This window comes from Coregonus clupeaformis, chromosome 17 (assembly GCF_020615455.1).
Source record: "Coregonus clupeaformis isolate EN_2021a chromosome 17, ASM2061545v1, whole genome shotgun sequence".
Classification (NCBI taxonomy): domain Eukaryota; kingdom Metazoa; phylum Chordata; class Actinopteri; order Salmoniformes; family Salmonidae; genus Coregonus; species Coregonus clupeaformis.
This window is the reverse complement of record NC_059208.1, coordinates 11,663,095-11,680,267: the sequence shown is the minus strand read 5'-3', so window position 1 is coordinate 11,680,267 and position 17,173 is coordinate 11,663,095. Positions and strand designations below refer to the sequence as shown.

Below are 17,173 nucleotides of genomic sequence, written 5' to 3'. Positions count from 1 at the left end.
GTAGCTCATTTTCTGTGTGTGTGTGTCTGCATATGTGACTATGTAAGCTCTGTTGTCCACATGTGTGTACTGCTACTCACCAGAGGCCTGAACTTCATTGACGTACTGCAGTAGCTCCTGTCCCTGGTGGATGACGTCAAAGGTCAGGTTGTTCATGGTCAGGGCCTTGTCAGCGTGGTGCTGGAGTCTCTGTTCTGCCAGGGTCAGGTCCTCTGTATCAAACTCACTCATCTGAACACTCAACTCCTCGTTCCACGACTCCAGGTCTGAGATGATCTGGGTGGGAGAGAGAGAGATAGGTGAGATTTAAAACTCCAGGTACGAGAAGATCTGAGAGAGAGAGACAGAGAGACAGGTGTGGATACACACAAGTACACACATAAGGAAAAGCATGCACACACACGTACACACTCAAGGTGAGGATACATACACCACACACACGTACACACTCAAGGTGAGGATACATACATCACACACACGTGTATGACATGAATCAGGTCATCTGAAGACTCAAGACTGTGTTAGCTCACTGAGCTAAAGCCTAGACAAGGGTACTTTACCAGAACCACCTCTGCCACAGAAACCCTTTCCACACACTCACGTCAATGGCGTCCCTCTCGAAGATGCGTAGCTGCAGGAAGAGTTCTAGTTTGATCTTCCTCTCCTGAAACAGCTCCTCCATCTGAGCCTGGGCCTCATCCAGCTGCAGCAACACACTCTCTATGTGGTTGATAGAGCTGTTGTGGGGAGTCTTGTTACTGGAGATAGCAGAGTCCCTACGACACGAGAGAACACACACACAATGCAGAAAACGTACACACACACACACAAAATTATTCGGTGCAGAGGTAATTTCACTGGCACTGCTTCAATCATTGTATAATAACACACACACACACACACACGTGCACACACTCCTCTAATCTCTCACACACACAATGTTGTAGCAGAGTCCTGGGAGATGTTACACAATTAGCCACACTGTTATGAAACCAGCATTATGTAACAACACTCAGAGGAGAGAATACACCAGGGAGAGAGAGAAAGAGAGATCGCTTCAGTTTGTGTGTGTGTGTCTGTGAGGGCTAGGTTTCACCCCACACACTTGATATAAATACAACCAGAATCATGGTCAGAGCAGTCAAATACACGCAGCTCTCTAACTGTCAACCTCCTACTCCTTGTCATCTCTCCTTTCTATTCCCTTTCTCTCTCCCCTCTGCCAGTTCGCTATGGGAGGAGGCTGTTGTTCTCTCTCTCCTCTGCCAGTTCACTATGGGAGGAGGCTGTTGTTCTCTCTCCCCTCTGCCAGTTCGCTATGGGAGGAGGCTGTTGTTCTCTCTCTCTCCTCTGCCAGTTCGCTATGGGAGGAGGCTGTTGTTCTCTCTCTCCCCTCTGCCAGTTCGCTATGGGAGGAGGCTGTTGTTCTCTCTCTCCCCTCTGCCAGTTCGCTATGAGAGGAGGCTGCTGTTCTCTCTCTCCTCTGCCATTTCGCTATGGGAGGAGGCTGTTGTTCTCTCGCTTCCCTCTGCCAGTTCACTATGGGAGGAGGCTGTTGTTCTCTCTCTCCTCTGCCAGTTCACTATGGGAGGAGGCTGTTGTTCTCTCGCTCTCCTCTGCCAGTTCGCTATGGGAGGAGGCTGCTGTTCTCTCTCTCCTCTGCCAGTTCGCTATGGGAGGAGGCTGCTGTTCTCTCTCTCCTCTGCCAGTTCGCTATGGGAAGAGGCTGTTGTTCTCTCTCTCCCCTCTGCCAGTTCGCTATGGGAAGAGGCTGTTGTTCTCTCTCTCCCCTCTGCCAGTTCGCTATGGGAGGCTGTTGTTCTCTCTCTCCTCCTGTTGTCTCTTCCATCCTACTCACCTTCTGCCCACTCTCTGAAACTTTCATCTTTTGCTCAGTTACTTCCTATTTATTTTGTGTGTGTGCACGTCTGTCCCTGTGAGTGCGTGTGTGTGTGTGTGTGTGTGTGTGTGTGTGTGTGTTTGTCCCAGCCCGTGGGTGTGTGTTCTCTACCTGAGCTGCTGGATGAGGTCCTCTCCCTCCTTGATGACGTTGACAGTGGCCTGCAGGGTGGTCTGCTGCTGCTGGCTGAAGCGTTTGATCAGGTCCTGCACCGCCTCCACAGACTCAGCATACACATCATCTAATAACTCCTTCTGCAGCTCCTCCAACCACGTCCACAGCTAGGGACACAGAGAGGGTTAATACACACACACAAACACCTATCCATCATGTCGCACATACACACAATCCAGTATAATGTTGAGCTACTTGAGTATGCGCGCACACTCACACAACCCCCCCCCACACACACACACACACACACTTTGTACCTCTTTGACGTGTGTGTGGAAGGCGACAGACATGTCGAGCAGGACTTTGCGTTGCTCCACCCTCCTAACAAAGTCCTGGATGCGGTCCTCTAGCTGGTGGGCTGCCTGGTAGATCTCCTCTGGATCACACTCTCCTGTCTGGGCTAACTGCTCCGCTGCCTCCAGCAGCTTATCGGCATTAGTATAGGTGTTCTGGATGGGGGAGAGAACAATTACACAGAGAAAGAGAGAGGATGGGGAGAGACAGAGAGGGAGAGAAGGAAAGAGGGAGGACAGTTAACAAGAGAAAGGGAGGAGAGGAGGAGAGAAACTTCACTGGATATATTTAGTGAAAAGATAGAGATAGATGGAGTATGTGATAGAGAGAGAAAGGGTAAAAGCAGAGGGGTTCTATCCTACCTGGGCGACCTCCTCGAAGTCCTCATGTCGTTTCTGTAGTGCTCTGGCTCGATGGAGGGACTTCCCAACGCCTGTGTGTTTACTGAGGAAAGCCTCCCCATGGTTCTCTATCCAGTCCAGAACCTGCACAAACACAAGCATGCACAGTTAGCTAAGTGGCATAGAAGTTCAGGCTGTGGGCCACAGGAAAAATGGAGTGTCATGCTGCCAGTCCAACACTAGGGGAGCTCTAGGGTTGATAGACAGAACAGCACACTACTCCAGTCAGTAGGCATTTACATTTACATTTTAAGTTTTAGCCATTTAGCAGACGCTCTTATCCAGAGCGACTTACATTATCTTTTTTAAACTGGCCCCCCGTGGGAATCGAACACACAACCCTGGCGTTGCAAACGCCATGCTCTACCAACTGAGCTACATCCCTGGCAGAGGGAGATGAGAGAGGATGAGTTCCCTCCCATCTGGTCCTGTCTAGATGGGATACAGCTTTTGTAAAATTGATGTCAAAAGCATTTTTTTGTATTTTAGCTAACCCTAACTGTTTTCCTAACCTGCTATGTTAATTCTCCTAACCTGCTGCTTAAGTTCTCCTAAACCTGCTACGAAAAATAAACAAAACCCTCCCGTCCGTCCCACCCTCCTTTCTTTCTCCCTCTTCACACCTTCCTTGTCCTGCTCTCTCCCTCCTCAGATCTTTCTGTATCCCTCTACCACTTGGCAGAATACCGTTCATCTGAATACTGGCCAGCAGTGTCACCATGGCAACAGTTACCTTGGCAACGACGGTGAGTGTGTCCATACATTTCTAGTATGTGTATCATGTACAGTGCCTTCAGAAAGTATTCACACCCCTTGACTTTATCCACATTTTGTTGTGTTACAGTCTGAATTTAAAATGGGTTAAATTCAGATGTTTTTATCACTGGCCTACAAACACAATACCCCGTAATGTCGAAGTGGAATTATGTTTTTTTTCGAAATGTAAATGAAAATGTCTTGAGTCATTAAGTATTCAAACCCTTTCTTATGGCAATCCTAAATCAATTCAGGAGTAAAAATGTGCTGAACAAGTCACATAATAAGTTGCATGGACTCACTCTGTAATAGTGTTTAACATGATTTTTGAATGACTACCTCATCTCTGTACCCCACACATACAATTATCTGTAAGGTCCCTCAGTTGAGCAGTGAATTTCAAACACAGATTCAACCACAAAGACCAGGGAGGTTTTCCAATGCCTCACAAAGAAGAGCACCTATTGGTAGATGGGTAAAGTAAAAAAAAGAACAGAAGATAACCCTATTTAGTAAAAGACCAAGTCCATATTATGGCAAGAACAGCTCAAATAAGCAAAGAGAAACGACAGTCCATCATTACTTTAAGACATGAAGGTCAGTCAATACGGAAAATGTCAAGAACTTTGAAAGTTTCTTCAAGTGCAGTCGCAAAAACCATCAAGCGCTATGATGAAACTGGCTCTCATGAGGACCGCCACAGGAATGGAAGACCCACAGTTACCTCTGCTGCAGAGGATAAGTTCATTACAGTTACCAGCCTCAGAAATTGCAGCCCAAATAAATGCTTCACAGAGTTCAAGTAACAGACACATCTCAACATCAACTGTTCAGAGGAGACTGTGTGAATCAGGCCTTCATGGTTGAATTGCTGCAAAGAAACCACTACTAAAGGGCACCAATATGAAGAAGAGACTTGCTTGGCCAAGAAACACGAGCAATGGACATTTTTGTTTCAAATCGCTGTGTGTTTGAACGGAAGATCTCTGCATCTGTAGTTCCCACCGTAAAGCATGGAGGAGGTGGTGTTATGGTGTGGGGTTGCTTTGCTGGTGACACTGTCTGTGATTTATTTAGAATTCAAGGTACACTTAACCAGCATGGCTACCACAGCATTCTGCAGCGATACGCCATCCCATCTGGTTTGGGCTTTGTGGGACTATCATTTGTTTTTCAACAGGACAATGACCCAACACACCTCCAGGCTGTGTAAGGGCTATTTTACCAAGAAGGAGAGTGATGGAGTGCTGTATCAGATGACTTGGCTTCCACAATCCCCGACCTCAACCCAATTGAGATGGTTTGGGATGAGTCAGACGGCAGAGTGAAGGAAAAGCAGCCAACAAGTGCTCAGCATATGTGGGAACTCCTTCAAGACTATTGGAAAAGCATTCCAGATGAAGCTGGTTGAGAGAATGCCAAGAGTGTGCAAAGCTGTCATCAAGGCAAAGGGTGGCTATTTGAAGAATCTCAAATATAAAATATATTTTGATTTGTTTAACACTTTTTTCGTTATTACATGATTCCATATGTGTTATTTCATAGTTTTGATGTCTTCACTATTTTTCTACAATGTAGAAAATAGTAAAAATAAAGAAAAACCTGTGAATGAGTAGGTGTGTCCAAACTTTTGACTGGTACTGTATATTTATCTTTGAGCATGGTGAAATTATTAATTAATAATAATAATAATAATAATAATAATAATAATATGCCATTTAGCAGACGCTTTTATCCAAAGCGACTTACAGTCATGTGTGCATACATTTTTACGTATGGGTGGTCCCGGGGATCAAACCCACTACCCTGGCGTTACAAGCGCCATGCTCTACCAATTGAGCTACAAAGATACAAGCGTCCTTCCTAACTCAGTTGCCGGAGAGGAAGGAAACCAGTATGAAAAATGTATGCACTGGATAAGAGCGTCTGCTAAATGACAAAATGACTAAAATGTAAATGTAAAAAAATGAAACCGCTCAGGGATTTCACCATGAGGCCAATGGTGACTTTAAAACAGTTACAGAGTTTAATGGCTGTGATAGGAGAAAACTGAGGATGGTTAGTTACTCCACAATACTAACCTAAATTACAGAGTGAAAAGAAGGAAGCCTGTACAGAATACAAATATTTCAAAACATGCATCCTGTTTGCAATAAGGCACTTTAGTGAAACTGCTAAAAATGTGGCAAAGAAATTAACTTTATGTCCTGAATACAAAGCGTTATGTTTGGGGCAAATCCAACAACACATCACTGAGTACCACTCTTCATATTTTCAAGCATGGTGGTGACTGCATCATGTTATGGTCATGCTTGTCATCAGCAAGGATTAGTGTGTTTTTTTAAGATAAAAAGAAACGGAATAGCACTAAGCACAGGCAAAGTCCTAGAAGAAAACCTGGTTCAGTCTCCTTTAAAACAGACACTGGGAGACAAATTCACCTTTCAGCAGGACAATAACCTAAAACACAAGGCCAAATATACATTAGAGTTGCTTACCAAGATGACATTGAATGTTCCTGAGTGTCTTAAAGACTTACCCAGAAAGACTCACAGCTGTAATCACTGCTAATGGTGCTTCTACAAAGTATTGACTCAGGGGTGTGAGTCATATGAGTGTATTTCATTTTCAATCAATTTGCAAAGTTTTCTAAAAACATGTTTTCACTTTGTCATTATGGGATATTGTGTGTATTTTGAATTTAGGCTGTAACACAACAAAATGTGGAATAAGTCAAGGGGTATGAAAACTTTCTAAAGGCTCTGTATGTGATCCCTGCGGGTATTGAACCCACGACCTTGGCGTTGCTAGAGCCAGGCTCTTCTCAACTGAGCCACACAGGAACAGAACTAGTACACACCTGCTGTACGTCTTGCTGGAACACACACAGCTGGAGCCTCTGGTGCAGGCGGACTTTGCGGTGTTGCCAGATATTCTCCAGTTGTCTCTGGTGGTGCAGCACCTCGTGTATCACATCCAGCACGTGGTGCACGGCCTTACTGTAGTTGGCCGAGGCCGTCAGCGAATCAGCTCCCCCCGGGGTCAGAGGGCGCTGGAGCTTATCCAATAAGGCCTTACCGTCCTGGCTGACCTGGGGAGGGAGGAAGGCGTGAGCACATACATACAAACACACACGTACACACGTGTTGGTATAGAACTTGCTAGTGACACCTCACCCACACCCACACGCAGGTATGTTACCTCTGGGTATGCAGCAGTGCCGTTTACCTCTGAGTAGGCAGCAGTGATGTGTTCGTAGAGGCCCTGGTGGTGGTGGATAGCGTCTTCTAGGTCCTGGAGCTCCGAGGGTAGATCCACCTCTCCACACGCTTTACACCACGAGTCCACATTACTCATGTACTGTAGAGAGAGACGACACACATTATACATACGTCACAGGAGGCTGCTGAGAGGAGGGCGGCTCGAAATAATGGCTGGAATGGAGTGAATGGAATGGTATCAAACAAATGGAAACCATGTCTTTGATGTGTTTGATTACCATTCCATTAATTCCGTTCCAGCCATTACTATGAGCCCGTCCTCCCCAATTAAGGTGCCACCAACCTCCTGTGACATACATTATATAAACACACACACACACGATTTATACACTGCAGACAACATAAAACACACACACTATAAAAGGTATATACTGTATATTGTTCTATTCTGTATTATTCTGAGATTCGCTGCATTATTCTACCATGATGACCTGGATTGGTTAGGTTAGATCTCTGTAAATTATTGGGACAATAGAGGGAAAACATAGCAAAGAATAAAATTAAAAAAGATGCCTCATGTGGGAATATTAAACATACCAAGACAGTAGGATTCTAATCAAAGGTTAATCTCACTGCACGCCCTCATCATACACTGATCACACACACAAGGGGAGTATGAGCGTATGCATGTATTCTCCATGTGCCTGCCCTCGAGCAATCAGAATACACAAAGAGAGGCTTTGTGAAGTAGTATCTATGGGAAATGGTTCAATTCCCTGGAAAATGCACAGTTTTTCTTTCTTTAACTGTGGAACATGAAAATAATCATATGGAATATTCCTATTGGGAAAGAGGACCGCCCAGATTCTGTATTTGGAATTAAACAAACTAATCAATTCTCTGTCTGTGTGTCGTGTGTGTGTGTGTGTGTGTGTGTGTGTGTGTGTGTATGTGTATGTGTGTTCCTGCATATGCGTATATGTTCACACCACCACCCACCTGGTCACATTTCTGGTGGAAGGCGGCAGACATCTCCAGCAGTGTGCTACGTTCGTCCAGGGCAGCTGCGAAGGCTTTCCACTCCGCTTCCAGCTGACCTGAGATCTGTTTAATCTGCACCGAGGCATAGTGACCCGACTCCAACAGCCTGTTACCCACTGACATTATCCTGTTGATGTTCACATACACATTCTGTAGAGGATGGAGGAGAGAGGGGGACGGGGTGAGGAAGGGGGGAGAGAGCGAGGAGGACGGGGTGAGGGAGAGAGAGGGGGAAGGGGTGATGGATATGAGAGGGTGAGGGAAAGAGTGGGGGACAGGGTAGGAAGGGTGGAGGGAGAGAGAGGGGGACGGGGTGAGCGAGAGAGAGGGGGAGGGAGAGAGAGGGGGACAGGGTGAGGGAGAGAGATGGGGAGGGAGAGAGAGGGGGACGGGGGTGGGGAAGGGGGAGGGAGAGAGAGAGGGGGGACGGGGTAAGGGAGAGAGAGGGGGAAGGGGTGAGGGAGAGGAAGGGGTGAGGGAGAGAGAGGGGAGGGAGAGAGAGGGGGAAGGGGTGAGGGAGAGGAAGGGGTGAGGGAGAGAGAGGGGAGGGAGAGAGTGGGGGACGGGGTGAGTGAGAGAGAGGGGGAGAGATAGGGGGAAGGGGGGAGGGAGAGAGAGAGGGACGGGGTGGGGAGAGAGAGAGAGAGGAAGAGATTGATTTGGTTTATTTTGCTATTCAGATAATAAACATACAGATATTTCACAACAAGACAAAAACAAAAGAATTGGAGTAAGCACTAAGTCCATACAAAAAAAGACTCACTAGTAAAGGACATAAAATCTATGTTAGTGGATCACACCGATTCTTCTGAAGGTCAAAAATTAATAAAAGGATTGAGTGATGCAAGGATGACAGCTTTGTAATCGCTACTTATGGACTCCCGACTGACCTAGCCTCAGAGCATCTGAACTAGTCAGGGTATGTGTGCACACCAGAGAGAGAGAGAGACACAGAGAGACAGAGAGCGGTTGCATTGATTTTAGTGCAGAGCTAAATGTCAGTGAGTTTCCATCTGCAGAGTCATCATCTAGCTGAGGCAATACATTAGATTCATCTCCTGCTTTAAAGGGGCAATCCAGAGTTCAAACAATAACAAGGCATTCTATCATTAATTTATACATCAGAAAATGTACAGTGCATTTGGAAAGTATTCAGACCCCTTGACTTTTTCCACATTTTGTTACGTTACAGCCTTATTCTAAAATAGATTACATTCTTTTTTTTGTCTATCTACACACAATACCACATAATGACAAAGCAAAAACAGGTTTGTATAATTATTTTCAAATGTATTAAATATAAAAAACTGAAATATCACATTTACATAAGTATTCAGACCCTTTACTCAGTACTTTGTTGAAGCACCGTTGGCAGCGATTACAGCCTTGAGTCTTCTTGGGTATGACGCTACAAGCTTGGTTACACCTGTATTTGGGGAGTTTTTCCCATTCCTCTCTGCAGATCCTCTCAAGCTCTGTCAGGTTGGATGGGGAGCGTTGCTGCACAGCTATTTTCAGGTCTCTCCAGAGATGTTCGATCGGGTTCAAGTGCGGGCTCTGGCTGGGCCACTCAAGGACATTCAGAGACTTGTCCCGAAGCCACTCCTGCGTTGTCTTGGCTGTGTGCTTAGGGTCGTTGTCCTGTTGGAAGATTAACCTTGGCCCAAGTTGGAGGTCCTGAGCGCTCTGTACTTTGCTCCGTTCATCTTTCCCTCGATCCTGACTAGTCTCCCAGTCCCTGCCGCTGAAAAACATCCCCACAGCATGATACTGCCACCACCATGCTTCGCCGTAGGGATAGTGCCAGGTTTCCTCCAGAGGTGACGGTTGGCATTAGGCCAAAAAGTTCAATCTTGGTTTCATCAGCAGAAAATCTTGTTTGAGAGTCTTTAGGTGCCTTTTGGCAAACTCCAAGCGGGCTGTCATGTGCCTTTTACTGAGGAGTGGCTTCCGTCTGGCCACTCTACCATAAAGGCCTGATTGGTGGAGTGCTGCAGAGACGGTTGTCCTTCTGGAAGGTTCTCCCATCTCCACAGAGGAACTCTGGAGCTCTGTCAGAGTGGCCATCGGGTTCTTGGTCACCTCCCTGACCAAGGCCCTTCTCCCCTGATTGCTCAGTTTGGCCAGGCGGCCAGCTCTAGAAAGAGTCTTGGTGGATCCAAACTTCTTCCTTTTAAGAATGATGGAGGCCACTGCGTTTTTGGGGACCTTCAATGCTGCAGCTATTTTTTGGTACCCTTTCCCAGATCTGTGCCTCAACACAATCCTGTCTCGGAGCTCTACGGACAATTCCTTCGACCTCATAGCTTGGTTTTTGCTCTGACATGCGCTGTCATCTGTGGGACCTTATATAGACAGGTGTGTGCCTTACCAAATCATGTCTAATCAATTGAATTTACCACAGGTGGACTCCAATCAAGTTGTAGAAACATCAAGGATTATCAATGGAAACGGGATGCACCTGAGCTCAATTTCGAGTCTCAGCGCAAAGGGTCTGAATACTTATGTAAATAAGGTATTTCTGTGTTTTTATTTTTAATAAATTTGCAAACATATCTAAAAACCTGTTTTTGCTTTGTTATTATGAGGCAGTGTGTATATTGATGAGGATTTTTTTAACTTAATCCATTTTAAAATAAGGCTGTAATGTAACAAAATGTGGAAAAAGGGAAGGGGTCTGAATACTTTCCCAATGCACTGTATGTACTGTAGCAACTGCAGATTGCCTCTTTAAAGTAATCCATTTCATAACCATTATGTAAGCCAGTATGGACACAGCTTCTAGTTATCTAATAGCCCGCTGCTCAGTGTGTGCGTGTGTGTGTGATTGCGTGTGTCGACTGTGGTCTGTGTGTTCTTACCATGCAGTTCATAGCGAAGTGGTTGTGTTGCGTCTGTAGCTCCATGGCGTGAGGGTGGTTGTTGCCGATCTCTGTGTAGCCGGCTAGGAACAGACCCTTGTTGTGCATAATCCAATCAAACATCTGTAGAAAAGTCACACACACACACACATTAGAGATGGGATATGACAGGCAGCCAACAGCTGCAGATGGTAGAGTGTGTTTGTGTATCTTTGTGTGTACTGTATGTGTTGAGTGTGTATGCTTGCACATGTGCATGTAGAAACATGAGTGCGCAAAAACACTTGCTTGCACGTGTGTATGCACTCACTAACTGTAAGTCGCTCTGGATAAGAGTGTCTGCTAAATGACTACAATGTAAATGTAAATGTATGTGTGTGTAGATGTATCTGCACAAAGCACAGGGAGAAGAGCGATGGAATGAGTGTCATAAGAGAAAACCAACAGGCTTCAGAGCCAACTACTGTCTATGGTGTCCTAGCAACAAGCCCTTACCGCAGTCCAACACTGCAATCTGTCTACTTTACTGAAACGATCCATCTTGTATCCCCTATTTATCAGTCTATTACACTGGACCTATTCACCCCCACTTCACACACACAAAAAATCATACTAGTACTAGTAACTGTTGTACTTTTCTTTTCCTTTACCATCCATCCGTCCATCCATCCATCCATGATACCTTCTCAGCGTCCTGTTCGAAGAGGCGTAGCTGGAAGCACTGGTCCAGCTGGAGTTTCCTGATGTGCCAGGCCTGGTGGAGGTGTTGACGTGTGGTGTGTAGTTTGTCCAGCAGGGTGGCGACACGCGGCACCAGCCCCTGGGAGTCAGCGTTACACACACCGCTGGCGTTAGAGTTCCTGTACGACTCACTGCTCTGGATACGCTGCAGCAACCTGGGAGAGGACACACACAGACAGAGGGGACACAACGTGAAACAACATACAGACACATCATCAGCAGTGTAAAAGTAGCATCACTATCAGTCTGTTTGTGAGTGAGTGTGCGCCCGCATGTCTGTGTCAATGTGTGTGTGCCCGTGTACGTGTGGTGCATAGCCTACCTCTGTCCCTCCGTATCCAGTTCCTCTATAGGAGCTTTGATGACCTTCTTCTTCAGCGTGGCGTGTTCCTCTATCATGCGCCGCGCCCCGTCCAGGTCCGTGGGGAAGTCTTTCCTCGCCACCACCTCCTGCATCTCCTCCAGCCTCGACAACATGTGACCCGCGTGCCCCGTAAACTCCTCAAAAGCAATCCGCACCTGGAAAAGAACGCAGATATGGATGGATTGATTGACTTCTGGTTGTAGTACTGACTAAGACAGCTACAGTGTGTGTGTGTATGTATATTTTAGCTTCTATCTATATCCCTTATCTAAAAAATTTTTGCAAACCATTGATTTATTGATTGATTAATTGGCAGGTTGTACCTCGATCCACTCATCATGGTTGTATTCCAGACTTCCCTCGAAGTCAGCGGTCAGCTGGGAGGGGTCAACCACCTTAGATAGACCCTCCAACGATACCATGGTAGTCTAGAGAGAATAAGAGAGGGGAGACATGGGGGGAGGGAGAGAGAGAGATGAGGTGGAAAGATGAAGAGGGAAGGGAAAGAAACGGAAGAGAGGGAGGGATAGAGAAGGTTTTAATCAATTCCAAAATAATCATCACAGCTTTCTGGTTAACAATGGTAGACAGGACGAGGAGAAGTTCAATGCCCACTGTCAGTCACCCACACAACACTAATGGTGATTCAGACACTCAGACAGACACATTTGATTGGCTGTGACAAAAAGGGGAGGGGTCAGAAATAAATGATTCTGAGGTCTCATTCTCCCTCTCTCTTCATCTTGATAGAGTCTGATGAGTTCATATAATGTTTTTCGGGGACATTTAGAAAACTTTTATCTCAGAAAAGGTAAAGCCATGTCTATACAGATTGAGAAATATGGGAGAGATTGTATCCATTCTCAAGTGCTTTATGTTGCCAAGATAATACTAACCCACACAGCAAGGTTAACACCCACGCTCTGTGTCAGATTGAAGGATAGAGAGAGGAGCGAGCGATGAGGAGAAACCTGACAAAGCCTTCCGTGGGCAGGATTATAGTCAGAATGAGAGTGACAGAGAGTTAAAGATGAGAAGCCCTCTAAATCCAAAGAAAGGCAGAGAGAAGGAGAAAATCACAACAGTTCTCTTCTATTGACAAGTCCAGGTTAGAATGCATCTCTCCATCTCTCTCTATTCCCTCCATCTCTTCTAGAGTAATGTTCCATCTGTTCCAGCTCCTAATGGAATGTTAATATTTCATGTTCACATTTTAAAAGCATAACCCAGCATTGGCCGGAAAAGTGATTTTACTGAGCAAAATGTGGTGCTGAAAAATACACACACATACACAGACGCATGCATGGCCTCACACACACACACACACACACACACACACACACACACACACACACAGCAGGGTAGAAAGAGCGGTGGTGTTTAATTGTGTGTGTGTGTTTTGCCCTGTGGCGACTGGCTGACAGTGACACATGGCTTCACACACCATCAACCAATCGAAACAATCCAATACACCAGCGTTACTGCTCTAACAGGGTGTGTGTGTGCATGCGTGTGTGTGTGCGACTGCGGGTGTTAACTTAATACAACAACAAAAAGTAGAGCGCCACACATCACATTAGACACAGCAAATAAAACTGTATAGAAATCAAACCAAATAGCATAGCGTTCCATTACATTATTGCATTGCTCTGCAGGATTTTCAACACTATTACATAGAAGTTTACATAGAAGTAGTCAAGCCTACAAGCCTATCAAAAACAATTGAAAACAGCAGCTTGTGTGTGTGTGTGTGTGTCAAAACAAGCAGCTCTAAACAATATCCCATTGTGATTCTAAATCAAAAATGTAATACAGCAGAGTATAATATAGCAGAAGACCTCAAACTGACAGTCAACACACACCATACAATATTGCTGTTGGGTTTGCTATGCTAAGTCAACACACACCATACAATATTGCTGTTGGGTTTGCTATGCTAAGTCAACACACACCATACCATATTGCTGTTGGGTTTGCTATGCTAAGTCAACACACACCATACCATATTGCTATTGGGTTTGCTATGCTAAGTCAACACACACCATACCATATTGCTGTTGGGTTTGCTATGCTAAGTCAACACACACCATACCATATTGCTATTGGGTTTGCTATGCTAAGTCAACACACACCATACCATATTGCTGTTGGGTTTGCTATGCTAAATCAACACACACCATACCATATTGCTATTGGGTTTGCTATGCTAAGTCAACACACACCATACCATATTGCTGTTGGGTTTGCTATGCTAAGTCAACACACATCATATCATATTCGTGTTGGGGTTTGCTATGCTAAGTCAACACACACCATACCATATTGCTGTTGGGTTTGCTATGCTAAGTCAACACACACCATACCATATTGCTGTTGGGTTTGCTATGCTAAGTCAACACACACCATACCATATTGCTATTGGGTTTGCTATGCTAAGTCAACACACACCATACCATATTGCTGTTGGGTTTGCTATGCTACGGCAAAGGCACTGGTATTAAAATGCATTGGAGGAACAAAAAAGGCCATAATAAAACAATTAGGGCTGTCAAAGACAACACATTAACACGTTAATAACGCGTTAACGCATGGCATTTTTTATGCAGATTTTTTTGAATGCTGCTAATCGCATGTTCATTTCTTCAGCGCACGGACCCTTTCAAGCGCAACAAACAACACGCACACACTCTTAATGCCGTGTGCAATCGGTCTCATTAGCTGTTTGTCTCTATAGACGGGTTGGTTGTTTAGCAACAAAACCGACGCGAGTGCAATTTTTGCCCAAAACAGATGGGGTTGGCATAGATTGTTGACAACATGCTGTATGCATCACCAAATGTTTATTGAAAACATAAATACATTTGCACAATGAGCACTTGTTGTCTCTCAAATACATTGTTACAGTTGTTGGTTAGCTAACTAGCAAATTTTTGTATGGACACGAAATAAAGCAAAACACATCAAAACAAGACATGGTTTCAAGAACAAGATATGGCTAGCTGAAAAGAGCCATCAATGATTCCCCACGTGGCAGCTTCTTGTAATATCTGACGGTCCAGAATCATAACCAAAATGATGCGCGCGCATCATTTTCGTGACGTTGTCAGCCAACCCGTCTACTGTGGTGCTTAAACATCCACTATGCGTGCTTCTTTGAGCAACCAGTTTGAAGGAAAACTTACAGAAAGTTCAACCACGAACACATTCCCAGGCGTTTCTTTAGATAACAGCAAAAACATAATTTGTACAGAAGTAGCTAGCTCGTTGTGCTAACGTTAGCTAGCTAGCTAACCAAAATAATGTTTACAATGCCATGGCTGAATGCCTCTTGATTCAACCAACTTCCCACAATTATTTTAAATCAGAACAGGACATACATTCCATTTAGCTAGGCTACTGTTTTTGTTTTGTTCATAGGTGAAAATATTTAAGCAAATGATCCCAACTGTAGTACTAGCAGCTTGTGACTAGTTCACGTTGAAGAACATGGATAAGTAGCCTAGGCTAGGTAATAGCTGTATGATATTGTACATGAACTCAGACCTGGCTGATCGGTTGTTATTGTCTTCTGTGGAATTCATAACATTGTTGGACAGGTTTAAAAGCTTTTTGTTCTTTGTATCCATAGAGCCAGTTATTATTTCATAGAGTCAACCTTCCAATCAGAAATTGGAACACTCATTTAGAATTCCTGAACATTGGGAGCATTAGGCCTAATAGCTATCTGTATGTTAGTGGCTTTTGTGTTGTGTATGGTGAAAATGCCATTAAAACATTCTGATACAGATTATTTTGTGTTAATTCCCTTCCAATCAAAATATAGTATGGCTATAACTCAATGCACTGCTTTTTATTTGGGCCAAATTTGAGCAAATTCTAAAATTGTGATTAATTTTGATTAACTAATGCCATTACCTGCAATTCATTAGTTTAATTGCTTGACAGCCCTAAAAACAATATGAACCATTGATTTAGTGTTTACCTCAAAATCGAGTTTGAAGCACACCAAATTTCTGCGATTTAATAAAGTAAAAACAGTAATCTTACCTCAAATTCGAACTTGGAGCTTCCGAAGTTGGTGCGTTGTTTCTGCCAGAAGTTGTCTGGTTTGATGATGAGCGCTACGTGTATACAGCAGGGGAACGACTCCTGGAGGATCTTCAGTAGAGGTTTGATACTGTCCCATTTACTGCCTCGCATGTCCACTATGACTGTGAAGCCATGCTTGACTACCTCCTCACTGGACCAGGGAAGGGAAAGCAGGAAGGATTGAGGGAGGGGGTGGGAGGAGGGAAGGTGGTAGCGAAAGAGTGAGAGTGGGTGGTAGGGAGGTGGGAGAGAGAGAGAAGGTAGGAGGGGGAGAGGTGGCAGTGAAAGAGTGAGAGTGGGAGGGTGGGAAAGGGGAGGGGCAGAGATAAGTGGTAGAGAAAGAGGGAGGAGGTTGAGTGGGAGGTAGAGAAATAGAGAGAAGGGATGAGGTAGGGAGAGAGTCAAACCAAACCATGAGATGGTGATGACACATTTTCGGTACTGTGAAAAGCACATATAGCACACACTACGGTGCATGCACGAACGCGCACACAAACACACACAACTACAGTGATTTCCAGCCAGATAAGGAAAATGTGCAACCTAACACTCAGTAGAATGACCAAAACAAAGCAGAAGAGACTGAATCCATCATCACCGTAGTTAAACTAACCTCACACTGCATCATACATCCCCTGCATGGCTAGTAATAAACAGCATCTACTCAACCCACCCTCTCTTTTTCTTTATTCCCTCTCTCTGCTGACTACAACACTCAGCCCCAGAGAGTTCTCTCTCTCTCAGGAGAATACACACAATCCCTCTCTGCTGACCACAACACTCAGCCCCAGAGAGTTCTCTCTCTCTCTCAGGAGAATACACACAATCCCTCTCTGCTGACCACAACACTCAGCCCCAGAGAGTTCTCTCTCTCTCAGGAGAATACACACAATCCCTCTCTGCTGACCACAACACTCAGCCCCAGAGAGTTCTCTCTCTCTCAGGAGAATACACACAATCCCTCTCTGCTGACTACAACACTCAGCCCCAGAGAGTTCTCTCTCTCTCTCAGGAGAATACACACAATCCCTCTCTCTGTCACTCACTCTCTTTTAGGATATATCCTTCATCTCTCTTTATCCTTTACGCCTCTCTTAATCCCGTATTCCCTCCTTTTCATTTTGGACTCTCTATCCTCTATATTTCTGGATTCCTTCTCTTTCTATCAATCCTTCCTCTCTCTCTCTCTCTCTCTCTCTCTCTCTCTCTCTCTCTCTCTCTCTCTCTCTCTCTCTCTCTCTCTCTCTCTCTCTCTCTCTCTCTCTCTCTCTCTCTCTCTCTCTCTCTCTCTCTCTCTCTCTCTCTCTCTCTCTCTCTCTCTCTCTCTCTCT

General features: G+C 45.0%; 1 protein-coding gene across 6 annotated transcripts in view; it reads right to left on the bottom strand.

Moving 5' to 3' along the window:
* Positions 1–17,173, bottom strand: part of LOC121586596 (triple functional domain protein) — a 97,335-nt gene that overhangs the window by 45,952 nt on the left and 34,210 nt on the right. For 4 of the 6 annotated variants that reach the window (XM_041903410.2, XM_041903411.2, XM_041903413.2 and 1 more), the window contains exons 5-17: positions 15,801–15,993; positions 12,077–12,181; positions 11,712–11,908; positions 11,331–11,544; positions 10,649–10,771; positions 7,746–7,937; positions 6,727–6,885; positions 6,386–6,616; positions 2,731–2,853; positions 2,332–2,523; positions 2,012–2,181; positions 602–776; positions 81–276 (exon numbers count right to left, since the gene is read on the bottom strand). In XM_041903410.2, coding sequence (XP_041759344.2) covers positions 81–276; positions 602–776; positions 2,012–2,181; positions 2,332–2,523; positions 2,731–2,853; positions 6,386–6,616; positions 6,727–6,885; positions 7,746–7,937; positions 10,649–10,771; positions 11,331–11,544; positions 11,712–11,908; positions 12,077–12,181; positions 15,801–15,993 — 2,270 coding nt within the window. The remainder of the gene's footprint in view (positions 1–80; positions 277–601; positions 777–2,011; positions 2,182–2,331; positions 2,524–2,730; positions 2,854–6,385; positions 6,617–6,726; positions 6,886–7,745; positions 7,938–10,648; positions 10,772–11,330; positions 11,545–11,711; positions 11,909–12,076; positions 12,182–15,800; positions 15,994–17,173) is intronic. The other 2 variants (XM_041903412.2, XM_041903415.2) reach the window with 1 other exon arrangement.